The sequence below is a fragment of the Macrosteles quadrilineatus genome, unplaced genomic scaffold (assembly GCF_028750875.1).
Source record: "Macrosteles quadrilineatus isolate MER2022 unplaced genomic scaffold, UCM_ALF_1.0 Scaffold_2__2_contigs__length_208266976, whole genome shotgun sequence".
NCBI lineage: Eukaryota > Metazoa > Arthropoda > Insecta > Hemiptera > Cicadellidae > Macrosteles > Macrosteles quadrilineatus.
The window spans coordinates 204,582,281-204,599,308 of record NW_026542595.1 but is presented as its reverse complement, the minus strand read 5'-3'; the positions used below and the strand labels follow the sequence as shown (position 1 = coordinate 204,599,308).

The following is a 17,028-nucleotide window of genomic DNA, read 5'->3' as shown; positions in this document are numbered from 1 at the left end:
ATGGGGTAAAAATAGGTTTTTCCCATTTTAACACAAAACTCGAACACAACACTCACACGAACACGAAATTTCACAATTTCTTTTTAAACCATTTTGTAGAGCTTAAAAAAACTAATAATTTAGTATATTGAAGCGTTATTATGCGCCTATTTGTTACGGAGAAAATTCAAAAAAATTGTAATTTTGAAATTCCCATGTTATTCTTATGGAGAATAAGTCAACTGTTGTAGTTTGCTTGTTTATGAACATATTTTGATCGATTTTGGAAAATACTTTTATTTCTTACTAAACTATTATCAATTTATAAAAAAAGATCTTTTTTATCCTCCCTGTTGCAGCAAAACTAAGTATTCGTTAAACTTATTCTATTTAAATAGGAAATAAATGTGCTATTTTTATGGAGGCATTTTAGTGTAAATCCAATCAGGTTAATGGAAATTCGCTTAGTCTGCAGGTTTGCTGCGGCGGAGGTATTATTTTGATTGAGTTTTTGTTTGCACTTTTTCGTCACCGTAACATGAAGAGGTAACCTAGGTTCCCCAGTTCAACGGTTGATGTGTCGGAGGACAAAGACTCTTTTTCCATCCAAGACCAACCACCTTATTCCGATGGTCATAAAGATGTTTAACTCTGTATTAGTAACTTCATCTACTCAAAACCATCAATATACAGTAAACTAATATATGGATGAATTTTAAATAGTTAACTTATTAACTCGTTACAGTGGACCAGCCAAGTTTTCCAACTGTAGTTATTGTCCTTACCTTCTCCGCTTCACTTATTGTTTATCAGTCTAGACTCCAGTATGTTGTGTCAATGTGGGGTTGCGTGCCCCCGGCTGCCCAATGCCCAGTTTGTGGTGTTGAGGGGGTAGTTTCGGACGCACGCGCGGCACACCTCACAACTAGGTCAAAGTTTGGGGCCGCGGCGCTGCGGGGTCGTAAAACAACGCTCTGGGGTGGAGTCGCTGTACAACCTACGTCACACAGACCATATTGTCGACGGTTATGCTGTGAAGTACTTAACTATAGCAGTTGTCATTCTTGGAGATAAATATAGGTAAAAACGTGTTTATCATGAATCTACCTAATGAAAAAGCAAATGAGGGGGTGGAAATTTTGATCTCTAGGTAGAGTCTATGCATTCGTAATTGTTTCAATTGGTAAAATGCGGAATTGGATATTTAATAAAGGGTTGGTTTTCCAAGACATCGTTACGTAGGCCTAAATCTTAGAAATCTTTTCCGTGGCAAAACAATTTACGTTTAAATTGTACTGTATTTGGAATCACCTATTATCACGTATTATTAGATACGTGTTATTTTTAATATTCTGAGGTCTATGGTTTAATATTCTGAGGATGTTGGGTTGGAAAAAATAAATTCCCAAAAGAGAGGTTGTAAATATTTGTTTAACATAAAAAGCTTAAATTTACTATTTTAATTCATATTCTACGCATTTTAGCCCTACCCGCCGCAGCAGCACGTTGTCATCCACGCCTTCCTGATAGAAAACCAAGTGATAGAACCATTGATATAATTCGCTTTGTTTCCTTTTAAATCCAACAAAAACGTTCGTTTGTCCCAAAGTTCTTTTGTATCTCTGATTAAACATTTAATTTTGTTATTTATCTATTTAAATCTATTTAAAATGTTGTCAAACCATCTGTTAAGTTAGCAAGAATAGTTTTTTCAAGCAGGTATTCTTCTAATTTAACCACACTTTCATCCACCTACCCAATTAAAATTAGTTTTATAGGATTGTAAATTTACAATCGCACTCCGTAAACGCGATATTTTTTATTCAGTCGTAAAGAGCGCGTGCAGCCAGCGGATTAAACAGCAAAGCCACACACACAGACGTGTTAACCTATATCTCGACCTAGCAGACGATATGAATGATACTGTAGGGGTTGGTGGGGGTGGAGACTAGACAAGAGTATTGAGCGTCCTCCTACAACCCCCCCCCCCCCCTACTGACTAGCCCAATATGGAAATGGAAATACCGTAGCTATAGATTAGGCGTTTCAATTGCGGCAAATTTTGTTTACCCCTGATGTTGTAGGGAGTTGAAAAGTTATGGCGATAAGTTTGTATAGGACTGTAGAACATTATTTTTACAGTAGTACTTTACGTCAAGAGATGAATTTTTGGATTAAGATGTTCTGATATCTCGAACATTTTCTATACAGTTTTAAGTATTTTAGATGGGTTATTGAATAGAAAAATGTTTCCGATACTACAGTGTGATTGACGGTTTGGTGTATTTAAAAAAATCATATTTAGTGGAGCTATATTTTTCAGTTTTTTTACAATAACGGAAGATACAGTATTACCGTTATAGTATTTTTTTCATCGACCTGTTAAGTTTCTTAATTTTATTATTGTTGTCATGTTTCATATGGATGTATTTATTAAATAAAATAAATTAAATAAAATAGAACCCTTATGAAAAAGTTTATATATGGCCATATAAAATTTTTTTTATCCGGTTATATTTGGTTTTGGACCAAATACAACCAGATATGATCATATATGGAATCCCCCAGATATGATCATATATGGAATCCTCCATATATGATCATATATGGAATCCTCCATATATGGAATTTTTTAATGAAAAATATATAAATAAATAAAAAAATAACAATTAAACATATTTTTACCTTAAATGGTATAAACTATAAATTAAAACTATAATAAAAATTTTAAATTCAAAAATTTCAAAACAAAATTGTTAAGCATCTGACTGGGAATTGAACCCGGGACTCCGGCGTGAGAGTCTGCCCCCTTAGCCACTACACCACGATTGCTTCATATCATGTGGATGATCAAAACCCATTACGAATAAGAGAAGCTGTATTTGGTCTCGTAAAACAAGATTTTTCTTAGACATTTTATGTCATTTGAAGAATGTTATTATTAATATAGCCTAACTACGTGACATTGATATTTGAGGCTGTTTGATAGCAAAGGTACAATTAATTAATTATTAATATAATATTCTCCTTATTTAGGCCTACTACACTTACAATTTTAAAATTATACGTCAGTTTTAAGATTTTGTTGCGTTATAATAAAATTGTACAATAGATGTATGTACAGGATTTTGTCATCAGGGTTCAAATCTGGATATTTTATTTCTTTACTAATAATTACTTTAAAGGAGAATTGCCTATATTATCTGCCCCCTTACTGTACCACATATCAACTCAATCAGTTAAGTAGTTTGTGCTTGGAGAGCAACAAGAAAATACACAAACTGATAAACTTTAGATTTTTAATATTATAAGAAGTGTTTGGGAGTTTGAGAGTTACATAATCCTAAAGTGGCAACAATCCTTTATAATAATTCCAGTTATTGTCAAAAACTCATTTATAGATGAGCATAAATGGAAAATTATTATTCCATATATGAGTAATTTAATTTCATACCTGGGAGTCATATATGACCATATATAGACCATAATTCCATATATGGAGGATATTTATGGCCATATATGGGCAATATTTTCATATATAAAAAACATGTATGGCCATATATGAACAATAATTTCATATGTAGAAAACATGTATGGCCATATATGGGCAATAATTTCATATATAGAAAACATGTATGGCCATATATGAACAATTATTTCATATATAGAAAACATGTATGGCCATATATGAACAATTATTTCATATATAGAAAACATGTATGGCCATATAAGAACAATTATTTCATATATCGAAAACATGTATGGCCATATATGAACAATAATTCCATATATATACTACATATATGGCCATATATGGACACCACCATATATGGATACAACCACATCTGGCCATATATGCTTCCATATATGCTCATCAAAACCCATATATGGCTTTATAAAACCATATATGGAATTTTGATATGGCCATATATGGCCAGAAATTACTTTTTTATAGGGGAATAATTAATTAAATAAAATTGTACATACCTTTGTTATGTGTGTTATCTAGTTATGTGTTGCATGTAGGTTATCTAGTGTGTATGTGGATATAAAGTATTATCCAGTAGTAATATGTTCTGTTGTACGGTTTTCTATTATTACTAGACAGATTAGGAGATTCTAACATTATTATTTATTATTTTACAAAATGTCTTGAGCATAATGAGTTATATACAAAATTATTTTAAAATAGTTATACCGTGGATAATTAATTAAATATTTGCTATATGTTATTAAACTAGAGGAAATATTGTTCTAGTCACTTCACAGGATGAAAATTGATACATTTCTAACACCGGGAGATTTATTTGCTATCTGTTAATACACTAGTGAGCCCCAGGCGGTTTACAGTGTGTAATTTCTCCACTATTTGCCAGTATATGTACCTCTTTGTCCACGATCGTTAATTATTTCCAGCCAATCGCCAACCAGAGTTTTTGTTTGCTGTCCTTTGACCCAACTAATAACAGGTGGTCTGGCATTCGTTTGTGTTCGGTTTTGTGTAATCGAAAAGTGATTAAGTTCAGGAATGATTGGACAATTCCATGGCTTGGACAAATATGTCTGCGCTTCATTCCAAAGTTGTAAAATCATTCTACAATTATGGATTGTGACTTCCAGCCCACATTTACAATTCACACACCAATTTAGTATTCACTTCCACACCACAATTTGATTTAACCTGCCTGACAATGATTTGCTCTCTTAACCGACAAATAATCACCCTTCTCACATGGTAGCGTGGCCGAGCGGTCTAAGGCGCTGGTTTAAGGCACCAGTCTCTTCGGAGGCGTGGGTTCGAATCCCACCGCTGCCACTAACTTTTTACCGCCCATTGCTTATATTTTTGGTCCTTTTTGGCCCGTTTTTAGTAATTTCTAATAAATCACTGTAGCCCGTAGGTCCTAACCGTATTAGTTGAGTAAAAATGCAATGATTTGCCGATTTAGACATGCCTTATCCATCCGATCCAAATAAACTGACTAAGGTAAAGGTAGCCTTAATAATTGAGGTAATATTGCGTTACCTACCTTAGAGTAAATAATCGTATACCCTTTTTAGTTGTAGATTAAGAATCGTCATTATTTGAAGAAAAAAATCAGCCTTGACTAAAAAATGTAACCTATTTTACCACTACTATGTAACCTTTGAATTCAGGTTTTGTCATATTTAAAACTCATACAATTCCTGTACTGTATGGAATTTTAAGCAAAAAACACTATAATGTAGTTACAATTTTAAATATTTTTTTAATTCAAAGTAAAAAAATATTTTAATAGCCTTATTTACCGTATTTATTTACATTTTGAGGTTATTTGAAAATAAATTGTATTTGTTGTGTTATGAAATTATGTTCGTCGTGAGGGCCGTAATGTCCTTTGAACATTCTACAAAACAGTGTTCTTTTGTTTAGTATTCATCAGACGTACATGTGAGAAGATACTGTAGGCTGTATTTATTTCAGCGCATTACTAAAAGTAAAAAGTAGGAGTACAAATAGCGATATTTTATAGAACTTTAATTTTAGGGAAGCTTGATTTAATCATGATAAAAAAGTATCGGACTAAGTTGGGTGCGTTTTCTTCGAGGGAAACTCGTAAATATACAACTATTTTTATTTCTAGGGTGAGTAAAATCTCAATACTTCATTTAGGCCTAATTAACATTATACATTACTTTGTTAAACTTAAGTTGGATTAAATTTTGGTTAGAGGTCATAAGTCATATTAAAAATATGCTTTCGTATCAATTTACCCTCAGTAATATAGTTTCTCAACGACCTGTTTAGATAGATCTAGACGCCAACACATCGCTGCGTATGGCGAATATGACTGAAATATGATTTTTGGATAAGCTTTGTGAAAACTAATTATCAGCTGGTTCTTTAGAATTTTTTTTTTCAAGGAAAGCTGAGACCATTTTAAACAATTAAAAGCTTCTGACTTTTCTCGGGATCGTAACGGAAATATTACGGGTCTGGAGTGTGTCCATAAATCAACAATCCCTACAAAACCATAGCTATTACTGTAATCGGCCTGTCAACTTGTCCAACTTATGATACCTTCGATGGAGCTTAACTAGACAGGAATGTCCATATGTTAGTATTAGATGAGGATTTTCCATCTACAAAGTTTCGAAGGAAACACTGATGAAAGAAACGATGATTTTAAGTAACAAAAACCCTAACTCAGTCAGTAATCGAACGCCTGATACCTTAAATTTAAGCTACGCATCAAACTAACCAATCATATTTTGGCCAATCATATTATAAAGTGACCACTACAAGCCAAACTCGTAATTAACTTGACCGGCGAACTAAACCTGATCCATTGAGAGGAACGCAACCTCCAATTCGTATTGAATACGCAGATCGTTGTTTAGACTCGTTCGGCTGTTACAGGTGATAAATTCAGCTTTTGAAGAGGGAATTCGGGTTTGATAGGTTGGCAGCAATGGCAGCCTGCAATACATGCGATATATGGAGTGATTGTGACGTATGGTGGTATCAGTGTTGCCTTGCAGGGATGAGCCGATCACAAATATCCCTATTTCTGTAATAAATGTACACCACTTTGCTGTCGCGATATGGTACGTGGAGTGTGAAGTTTTATTCAGTTTGTCGCGAATTTTGCTGAGCTATCAGTATCACACGGGTGAACTTTATCGTGAAGAAAGTTAGGACTTAAACAATAAAGATGTTCTCGCGATAAATTACTCAAAAGAATTATAAAATGACTCAATGTAAAATTAATTGTTAAATTACGATTATAGATACTTGTGTTGGTAACAGAAAATTGTAGGGGGCTTCATGTATGGAGGAAAATGATTTTAACCTCTTTCAGCACATATTTTTCCGTTATGCCAAGTGCTTCTTGAAATGACACTGTGTGTACTTGTAAGGTACACCCCTACATACATATTAGACAATAATGCATTCTGCCAAATCGTTAAAAAGTTAAATGTACAAATGCGTTAAATATCCGTGTTTTTGGAAAACCAATGTGTCCCTGCAAAAAAAAACAAAAAACTATGCAACTTGAAGTCGAAAGAACGCTAGTGCAAATTATTGTTTGATACTGCTCTACTTCCTTGGTACAAAATATTCCAGTGTATCCCAAGATTAACCAAATGCGTCGTCGGTTACAAGTCGGTCCCTAGGGGGTGCTGGAGTCAGAGAAGCGTGGAAATACGTAAATCACGTGTAGAAATACGCTGAGAGCGAGATATTGTACATACGCAGTCCACGCACGTACACACTACAACCGACATACGTCTCACACGCACACGCACCGTGTAACTTCGTTACTGAATCGTCTACTTGATACGTTTACTTTGTACGGATTAGTCTTCTTACTTTTCTAGTGTCTCCAAAGCTTAGAAAGTACAGTAATTAGTTTTTTCCCGTTTATTGCCATTGGCGTTTTTAGAGAATGAGTAATTCAACTGCCAAATGGTAAATGCAATCTGCATCCAGAATCGACACTGACTTGTATTGAACTCTCATATTTGAAGGCGAACTCTCTGCTTAGACAATTGATAAATTAATTTGTGTATTCCCTCATGCATCTAACTTTTGTCACACTTTAAAGAAACTTTAAGGTTACTTTTGCTTCTGTTCGTAACACAATAACCCAAAGTGAAACTGTTGTTTGAAACTGGTTGTCTGATGATTGAAGTAAATATCGTTAAATGATATAATGCACAAGACAAAAACATGTTTACAAAAACCTCTAGATACCATACATTTTTTCATGACTTTGTAGCTCTTGTTTTTAAGTTATCAAAAGGAGAGGTGATACAAAGAAGTTTAGACTTTCCTCATGAATTAGTGTTTTCTTTTGGAAATTAATTTTATGTATTCATTTTAGCGTCTGAAAGTCAGCTTTGTAAAGACGGTGACACACTATCGATCTTTTCCCCGAACAAGACCCCGAACCGAGCAGGGAGAAGGGAGAAGGGAGGTCGAAGGGAGGATGTTCGATAGTGTGTCACGGGTCCGTACACCGATCAAGACGCCGAACAAGACATCAGGCCGAGCAGGGAGACGAGCGCTCTGGAGGCGGTTTTTTGGCGAAAGATCAAAGAAAAGATCGGTCCGATGTACGGTCCGATGTACGATAGTGTGTCACGGTACATTTTTGCCCCGTACATCGTCGCGAGCGCCGCACCGAGCGGCCGCCTGCGCTAGCATTGATAGTTCCGCGCTCTCACTCGCACACACTCTCTATCTCTCTCAAAACTTCCTGTTGCCGCGCTCGGTAGAATTCGTCTGGTCTTGGTCATGTTCGGGGAAATGTTCGGAGTAAAATTTTGCTGATATTTATCTCCCTTCTCCCTTCTCCCTGCTCGGTTCGGGGTCTTGATCGGGGAAAAGATCGATAGTGTGTCACCGCCTTAAGGGTTCGAAACTGGACTCAGCTGGTATTGATGATTGACATTTTAAGCTAAGGAAACAAGCTGATCTTAGTCAGCAAAGCTACACAAGGCATCTTTCTCCACTTTACACCCATCCTTCACTCATATTGTGTTCTTGAAACTATCAAATACTAACAATAAAACACCTTGATTTGGATCGAAACACAATCTAGTTCGAGTTTAGACCCAGTTATCAACAGGTAACAAACCTTGTCACAAATGACGCACTCATGCTGGATTTTACATCATCCAAGCTGAGCTATTTTGACTGTGTGTCGCCCACAAAAAACCTCGAGGTTGGACGATAAGTTATTCCCAGCGGGGTCTACAGGAAGCCAAGCCTCCAGATAAGGGTTGCGGGGGGTGGGGAGGTCCCGGTCGGGAATTTCGGGTTATCAGAGGTTATCCTGGAGAGGGGACAGTCTCTGGGGTTACCACTAATCTTCGTCGACGTTCAAAATGTTGGAATCGATAGTGTTGTCGAGGTGTGTATTTACATTTCACCACATACCTTAAAACTTAAAGTAGTATTCAAATAGTGCTAAAAGTGTTTGTTCATTGGGCTAAAATGGTTCTGGCTGGCTGGTTTTATAAGTAACAAAGCTTCGTAAAAGCATCTCACTTATTTTTCCACTTATCATTTACTTACAATTGAGTAAAAATACGCCAAGTTAAGTAAAAATAATAGAATAGTTTAAAAATATAAATTTTGTAATTTACACGATTATTTCACGCGAAAATCCCGTTCTTCATTTACCCTGTGTCAATTATGCAAAGCCATCAGTGTTTGTTTGTTTTCTAACTTCAATTTCGTATGTTTCAGAGGAGAACTCGTTCCTCTTTGTACAGTTCTTGATAGTGGCAATAATCTACCCTGACACTTTGGGACAAGAAGTACAGTTAGCTTAGCTACAATTTGACACCCATCCTTAACCATTCGCTTGTCACTGTTTCAGGAGGAGAACTAGTTTCTCATTGTACAGTTCTTGATAGTGGCAATAATCTACCCTGACACTTTAGGACAAGAAGTACAGTTCTCTAGCTTAGCTACAATTTGCCACCCATCCTTAACCATTCGCTTGTCACTGTTTCAGGAGAAGAACTCGTTCTTCTTTGTACAGTTCTTGATAGTGGCAATAATCTACCCTGACATTTTAGGGCAAGAAGTACAGTTATCTAGCTTAGCTACAATTTGACACCCGTCCTTAACTATTCCCTTGTCGCTGTTTCAGGAGAAGAACTCGTTCCTCTTTGTACAGTTCTTGATAGTGGCAATAATCTACCCTGACAGTTTAGGACAAGAAGTACAGTTCTCTAGCTTAGCTACAATTTGCCACCCATCCTTAACTATTCCCTTGTCGCTGTTTCAGGAGAAGAACTCGTTCTTCTTTGTACAGTTCTTGATAGTGGCAATAATCTACCCTGACATTTTAGGGCAAGAAGTACAGTTCTCTAGCTTAGCTACAATTTGACACCCATCCTTAACTATTCCCTTGTCGCTGTTTCAGGAGAAGAACTCGTTCTGCTTTGTACAGTTCTTGATAGTGGCAATAATCTACCCTGACATTTTAGGGCAAGAAGTACAGTTATCTAGCTTAGCTACAATTTGACACCCATCCTTAACTATTCCCTTGTCGCTGTTTCAGGAGAAGAACTCGTTCTTCTTTGTACAGTTCTTGATAGTGGCAATAATCTACCCTGACATTTTAGGGCAAGAAGTACAGTTATCTAGCTTAGCTACAATTTGACACCCGTCCTTAACTATTCCCTTGTCGCTATTTCAGGAGAAGAACTCGTTCCTCTTTGTACAGTTCTTGATAGTGGCAATAATCTACCCTGACATTTTAGGGCAAGAAGTACAGTTATCTAGCTTAGCTACAATTTGACACCCATCCTTAACTATTCCCTTGTCACTGTTTCAGGAGAAGAACTCGTTCCTCTTTGTACAGTTCTTGATAGTGGCAATAATCTGCCCTGACACTTTAGGACAAGAAGTACAGTTCTCTAGCTTAGCTACAATTTGGCACCCATCCTTAACTATTTTCTTGTCGCTGTTTCAGGAGAAGAACTCGTTCCTAAACTACAACGTCTCGTGTATTCTCACTCTGCCACCTTACCAGAGACAAGGCTACGGAAGGCTACTCATCGACTTTAGTGAGTACAAATCAATTTACTAATTCTATTTTTGTTATGTTTATATATAGTTTTATATTTTTTATGAAGCTAGTTTGGATCCAAACCAGTTTTATTGTTTCGTACGATATTCGTCTGTCCACTAATTTCACTGGGATGAGAATGAGTTTTGAGTGAGTCAGACGGTTTTGCTTGCGTTTTAATTGCCATGTCCGGCTTTGCGCGAAACTGTATTGTGTACCAATTTGTTGGATATTACACCAACCTTATATCGTAAACTTAATGTGAAATAAGATGTTTACATGGTACTTTGCTGTATTTTTAGCGAATTTCCCATATAGGGAATAAGCTATTACCGTAGGTCTCATGGTAAGACCTGGACCCGGGACCGATTTAGTTTTTCGTTTTGAGGTCCCCAGAGGCCAAAAACACCATCCGTTCAAATTCATATATATATATATATCTTATATATTTATATATGTGTCCGTTAGCGCGATAACTCGAGCAAAAATGATCCGATTTTGATGAAATTTGGCATAAACGTGTAAACCTACATTTATTCGAACGAGTTCGCGAACCAGCATGATCGGACTATGGGAACAGGGGTTTATGGGGGGTTTTATGGGGTAAAAATGGGTTTTTCTAATTTTTCACCCTGAAAACATAAAATTTTGCAATTTCTTTCTAAACCATTTTGTAGAGCTAAAAAAAAACAAATAATTTAGTATATTGAAGCATTGTTGCATGCCTAACGGTTACGGAAAAATCGCAAAATAGTGTAAATTTAAAATTACCATGTTATTCTTATGGAGAATAAATACAGTGTTGTAGCTTGCTTGTCTATGGACATATCTTAATGAAAATTTGAAATTTTGTTTACTTCATACTAAGCTATTTATATTTCAATAAAACCCCCCTATTTTCTTCCCTGTAGCAGCAAACCTAAGTACTCATTAATATTAATGATATTTAAATAGGAAATAAATCTGACAATTTTAAGGGAATAATTTAGTGGAATTCCAGATGTGGAGATGGAAATTCGCTTAGTCTGCAGGTTTGCTGCGGCGGGGGTATTTTATTCTTCAACCATGTTGGGTTTTCAACAATGACTTTTGGAAGTAGGGGAAGCAGCCGTAATTCATATTTAAAACCTATTTTTAAACCATCAGTAGCCAATGTCGTTTAAATTGAAGACATTAGAATAATGGAGTGTGTTACAGTCAAAATTTTGTTTTCCCCATAGTTTTAGCGAATTTCCCATATAGGGAATGAAGCTATGTAGTTTGCTTGTTTATGAACATATTTTGATCAAATTTTGAAAATGCATTTATTGCTTACTAAACTATGAACATAAAAAAAACACACCTTTACCCTCCCTGTTACAGCAAACCTGTAAACAGCAAACGCCTTCTTGTTAAACTAATTCTGTTTTAATAGGGAATAAATGTAATATTTTTTAAGGAGACATTTAAGTCTAAATCCAATCAGGGAAATAGAAATTCGCATAGTCTCCAGGTTTGCTACGGTGGGGGTACTTTGTTTTGAGATCCCCAGAGGCCAAAAAACACCGTTCGCAGCAAGATCGGACTATGAGAATGGATGTTTAGGGGGGGGGGGGTTATGGGGATGAAAATTGGGTTTTCCTATTTTCACCCTAAAAAGTTTGCTTGTTTATGGATATATTTTAATGTAATTTGGCAGTTTTGATTATTTCATACAGAGCTATCAATAAACTTTCCACCGTAGCATCAAACCTAGGTACTCATAAAAATTAATTTTATTTAAATATGAAATAAATCCGACAACTTCAAGGGAATATTTTGGTGGAATTCTAGCCAGGTAAATGGAAATTCGCTTAGTCTGCAGGTTTGCTGCGGCGGAGGTTTACACAACAGTGCTTGTTCATGAAGTATCAACCCGTATGACACCCAAGCTGTTGTTTTATTGTCATTCAGTACAGATCCATCAGTGACACAGACACTGTAGGGGGGGGGAGGGCTCAGCTGGAGGGTACAACGTTGTCATGGATATTTGATGACCTGCTCAGCTGAGCCCCAGCCTGGCGCGTGTGTAGAATCTAACACAAGTATGAATACTCTTGATAGTGTGAGGTGTTTAATCAAAAGGTGGATTTGTGTGCAGTACTCAGGACTAAATCTAAATCCACATCCACGTTGGTTTCAAGTGTGTCCGAGTGAATGCGAAAACTACACGAACCTGGTTGAAATTAGTTCTTGCATCTGTCCAGCTTATAAGGGCTATTCATGATGTAAATATTTCAGGACAAGCACCATGAAGTCCAATGTTTGGAGGCTCAGCTTTTAAATTGTTAAACAAACTGTTCAATATCCTTTGGTTTGTCTGATGACTACCGGTTTCGTCACATCATCAGGTCGGTCCTCGTTAAACGATATCTCGAAACAAAACAGTACGGTATGACTAAACACTTATACGGTGTTAAATATCGTAGTTTCTTTAGATAAACCTGCACTACTAGTAAGATGCACATTTTACTGCCATACATTCTTTTTTTATATGTATGTGCCTGTCACCAACTGCATTAGAATGAAAAGGTATACTGTTTTATATGTTGTATAGTGATACAATTTACTGATAAATGATGTTAAAATGTTTGGAGTATCAATTGAACATCGCTGACAAGTTGACCAGGCTTTTGTTAGGAATAAATATATTTTAATTTTAATTTAAACACTAGTTGTTCGTCGTTTAGAAACATTGGAATTCTAACCTAGAAAACGATTAAATAGTCACGAAGTGATCGTCTATGTCGACTATTGCAATTATGAAAAATGAATATGCTAACGAACAAATCATGTAAACAAAAACAACAGGCATTATTTCCAACTCTTCTGTAAAACCAAATTCCATATCTAAATTTCAAATAACCCCCGCTATTAGCTCTAAATGAACCCCGGGACGGTAATGTAACGCCTTAAATGTGAGTTTTGCATTTGCATTTGGGTCGCTTTTACATTTACATTTTCCTTCCCTTCTTAGAAACTTAAACAATTTGTCGTCTTTCGACGACCTGCCAACTTTCCATAACCGTTTCGTAACGTTCGTTTTGTTCCAATTAAGAATCATAGTTGGTCGAGTCATACACAGACACACCTCAGTACTGTGAAGGAGACATTATATTCTCATCTTAAAGCTGTTTTAAAATCAAAACAATACAATAATATCCACTTTGAGTACCTAAGGCTAAAATGTTATCAAACATAACATTGCTGCGTAAAAACTACCAACTATACCCCAATAACCAAAACCGAAGCGAACGTTTACATATCTATATTCCAAACGGCCAACAGTGCATGGCCTTAAATATTTATAACAAGCTGTACCAATTAGTCGTATAATGGCTACGAAATAACTTAACGTGGATTTCGACCAAGTCGACTGTAGCGCCTTTACTTCCCGTTGTATAATGAATACATCTCCTGTTGGCTAATTGGTCGTTAGTAAGAAGTGCATCAGATGTACACTCGGTGCAACAGACAATTAGCCACATCAGAGGTGGTTATAACTGCATTAGACGTACAATTACCTCTCTGTACAATCCTGCTGTCTACAAACACAGCAGTGACTTGGTTGGATATAACTGGTAACCAACAACTACGACAGAACCTCTCCTTCGTGCTGCTGGGCATTATGTTGTGACTTGGTTGGATATAACTGGTAACCAACAACTGCGACAGAACCTCTCCTTCGTGCTGCTGGGCATTATGTTGTGACTTGGTTGGATATAACTGGTAACCAACAACTGCGACAGAACCTCTCCTTCGTGCTGCTGGGCATTATGTTGTGACTTGGTTGGATATAACTGGTAACCAACAACTACGACAGATAACTCCTTCATGCTGCTAGGCATTATGTTGTGACTTGGTTGGATATAACTGGTAACCAACAACTGCGACAGAACCTCTCCTTCATGCTGCTAGGATTTTGTTGTTACTTGGTTGGATGTAACAGGTAACCAACAACTGCGACAGAACCTCTCCTTCGTGCTGCTGGGCATTATGTTGTGACTTGGTTGGATATAACTGGTAACCAACAACTACGACAGATAACTCCTTCATGCTGCTAGGCATTATGTTGTGACTTGGTTGGATATAACTGGTAACCAACAACTGCGACAGAACCTCTCCTTCATGCTGCTAGGATTTTGTTGTGACTTGGTTGGATGTAACAGGTAACCAACAACTGCGACAGAACCTCTCCTTCATGCTGCTAGGATTTTGTTGTGACTTGGTTGGATGTAACAGGTAACCAACAACTGCGACAGAACCTCTCCTTCGTGCTGCTGGGCATTATGTTGTGACTTGGTTGGATATAACTGGTAACCAACAACTACGACAGATAACTCCTTCATGCTGCTAGGCATTATGTTGTGACTTGGTTGGATATAACTGGTAACCAACAACTGCGACAGAACCTCTCCTTCATGCTGCTAGGATTTTGTTGTGACTTGGTTGGATGTAACAGGTAACCAACAACTGCGACAGAACCTCTCCTTCATGTTCCTAGGCATTATGTTGTGACTTTGTTGGATATAACTGGTAACCAACAACTACGTCAGAACCTCTCCTTCATGCTGCTAGGCATTAAGTTGTGACTTGGTTGGATATAACTGGTAACCAACAACTACGACAGATCCTTCCTTCATGCTGCTAGGATTTTGTTTTGATTTCTGTTTATATTTCGTTGTTGTTTCGTCATCAGCATGACAACCCATAAGGTTAATTTGTAAAATTCATATTCATTCTTTGTGCTTATTTTTGAGCATATTTAAATTTATAAAGGGATTCTGCACATCTACAGTAAAATATCTTTCTAGTATGCGTAGATTTTCCCTTGAGATGCACACGAGCTGAGAAAAAAGGTTTTATCTAGGTTATATAAAAGGTGACCTTTCTGGGCACTATACCTCGACTTTTAAAGAACAACGTAGTTAGGAAACTGATTTTAGCAAACGGGTTTTAAGTTTTACATTACTAAAAATTGCCATAATCTCTCAAATTTCTGATTTGCTATTTTGGTTTTTGGAAGACATTTTCTTGCCTTTGTTTTTTCTAGAACACAAAATAACTTTTTAACTTTTTTAAATTTGTCTTTTTTCAGAACATAAATATTATCAGAAATTGAAAGACCGCCAATTTACAATCCAATCAAAAGAAAAGAAGTGGCATAAAAAGAAAATAAGAGATTGAAGTCAGAATGGGTGTATGTAAGTAACTTAAATTTTACTTTTGGGGCGATTTAATATAGCTTTTACATTATTACAAGAAAGGATGAGATGTTCAAATTTTGATTTTAATTGATTAATTTCAATTCTGCTCCTACAGTATACACTAAAAAAAAAATCCAAGGGCTGCGGGGAATGTTTATATACATTTTTACAACATTAAAATATCGAACTTGTATATTCTGTCTATTCTTTACTGTTCAAAATTTTCAAATTCTTTACAAATGGTTTTTTACAAAAATAAATAATTCTAGTAAGTTTTCTTTTTTAGAATGGAATAACTAGATAATGTACCGTAAAACTCGTTTGCGCTTCACACTTCACTGCAATATGTGTCATGTGTGGTGCAGTCGATGCATGCAAAAACACATGGAATTTTATGGAATGTGTGTTATTTGTCCCTGGGAAGATTCATAACATACCTCCGTTTAAATTTGTTAACAGAAATAAAGTATTTTTATTTTAGATTTGTTTTTGCAACTCTTTTGAATTTAAATAGATTTGGTTGTGTAAATCAACATGAACAACTGTCATAAGATAAGTAACAATAATAACGATTCAATTTCGAAAGTTTGAGAATTCTCGTGTCAATAAAATACTACGTACAGTGTACAATTGTTTTGTGATTTTTTTACCAGGGAAAATATTTTACCACTAAAATCATTACTGACATGTAACATTATCATACAGGTTAACCATTTTTCATTATAATACAACACATTTTACGTCATATTACTTGAAATGTTTACATTTTACAGAAATTTGAGAGATGGCATCTGTTATCAACCGGGATTTTGGTAGCTAGGGACTAGAAATGGGGAATATTCGGCTCGAAGAGGCTATAAGAAGCATCACATAAACAGTAATCTTCAAAAGTTTTAATGAAGAAATCTTCATAACGTGCTGCATTCAAGTATTGTTGTCGTATATAGAGTTTTGTGGTATTAAAATTTCAAAATATTTTCAGTTTCTTATTCGGTTTGTAATAAGTCTGCTTAGCTAGTTTACAAGCAGTATAAATTTCAATTTTTACTCTCTACTTACAATTTCAGTTTATACAGCAAACCACTTCAATTTTACCATGATTTCATAAAGGTAAGTAATATTTCAGATACGTTTATCTTAATATTAATACGTAATGTAATACTGCGACGGTGTCAAAATAAAAAATAAAAAAACTTAAGTATACTATGTACGAAAATAATTAGAATATATTTTAAGAAACATGGAATTTATAT

At 35.8% G+C, this 17,028-nt stretch overlaps 1 protein-coding gene and 1 non-coding gene across 2 annotated transcripts in view; both read left to right on the top strand.

Annotated features, from left to right (window-relative positions):
• LOC128985308 (histone acetyltransferase KAT7) overlaps positions 1–17,028 on the top strand; it is a 150,197-nt gene that overhangs the window by 114,398 nt on the left and 18,771 nt on the right. The window contains exon 8 of the mRNA XM_054404699.1: positions 10,455–10,548. Within this exon, the coding sequence (XP_054260674.1) occupies positions 10,455–10,548 (94 nt within the window). The remainder of the gene's footprint in view (positions 1–10,454; positions 10,549–17,028) is intronic.
• Trnal-aag (transfer RNA leucine (anticodon AAG)) lies at positions 4,714–4,795 on the top strand. The gene has a single exon. It is a non-coding gene; the product is annotated as a tRNA-Leu (tRNA).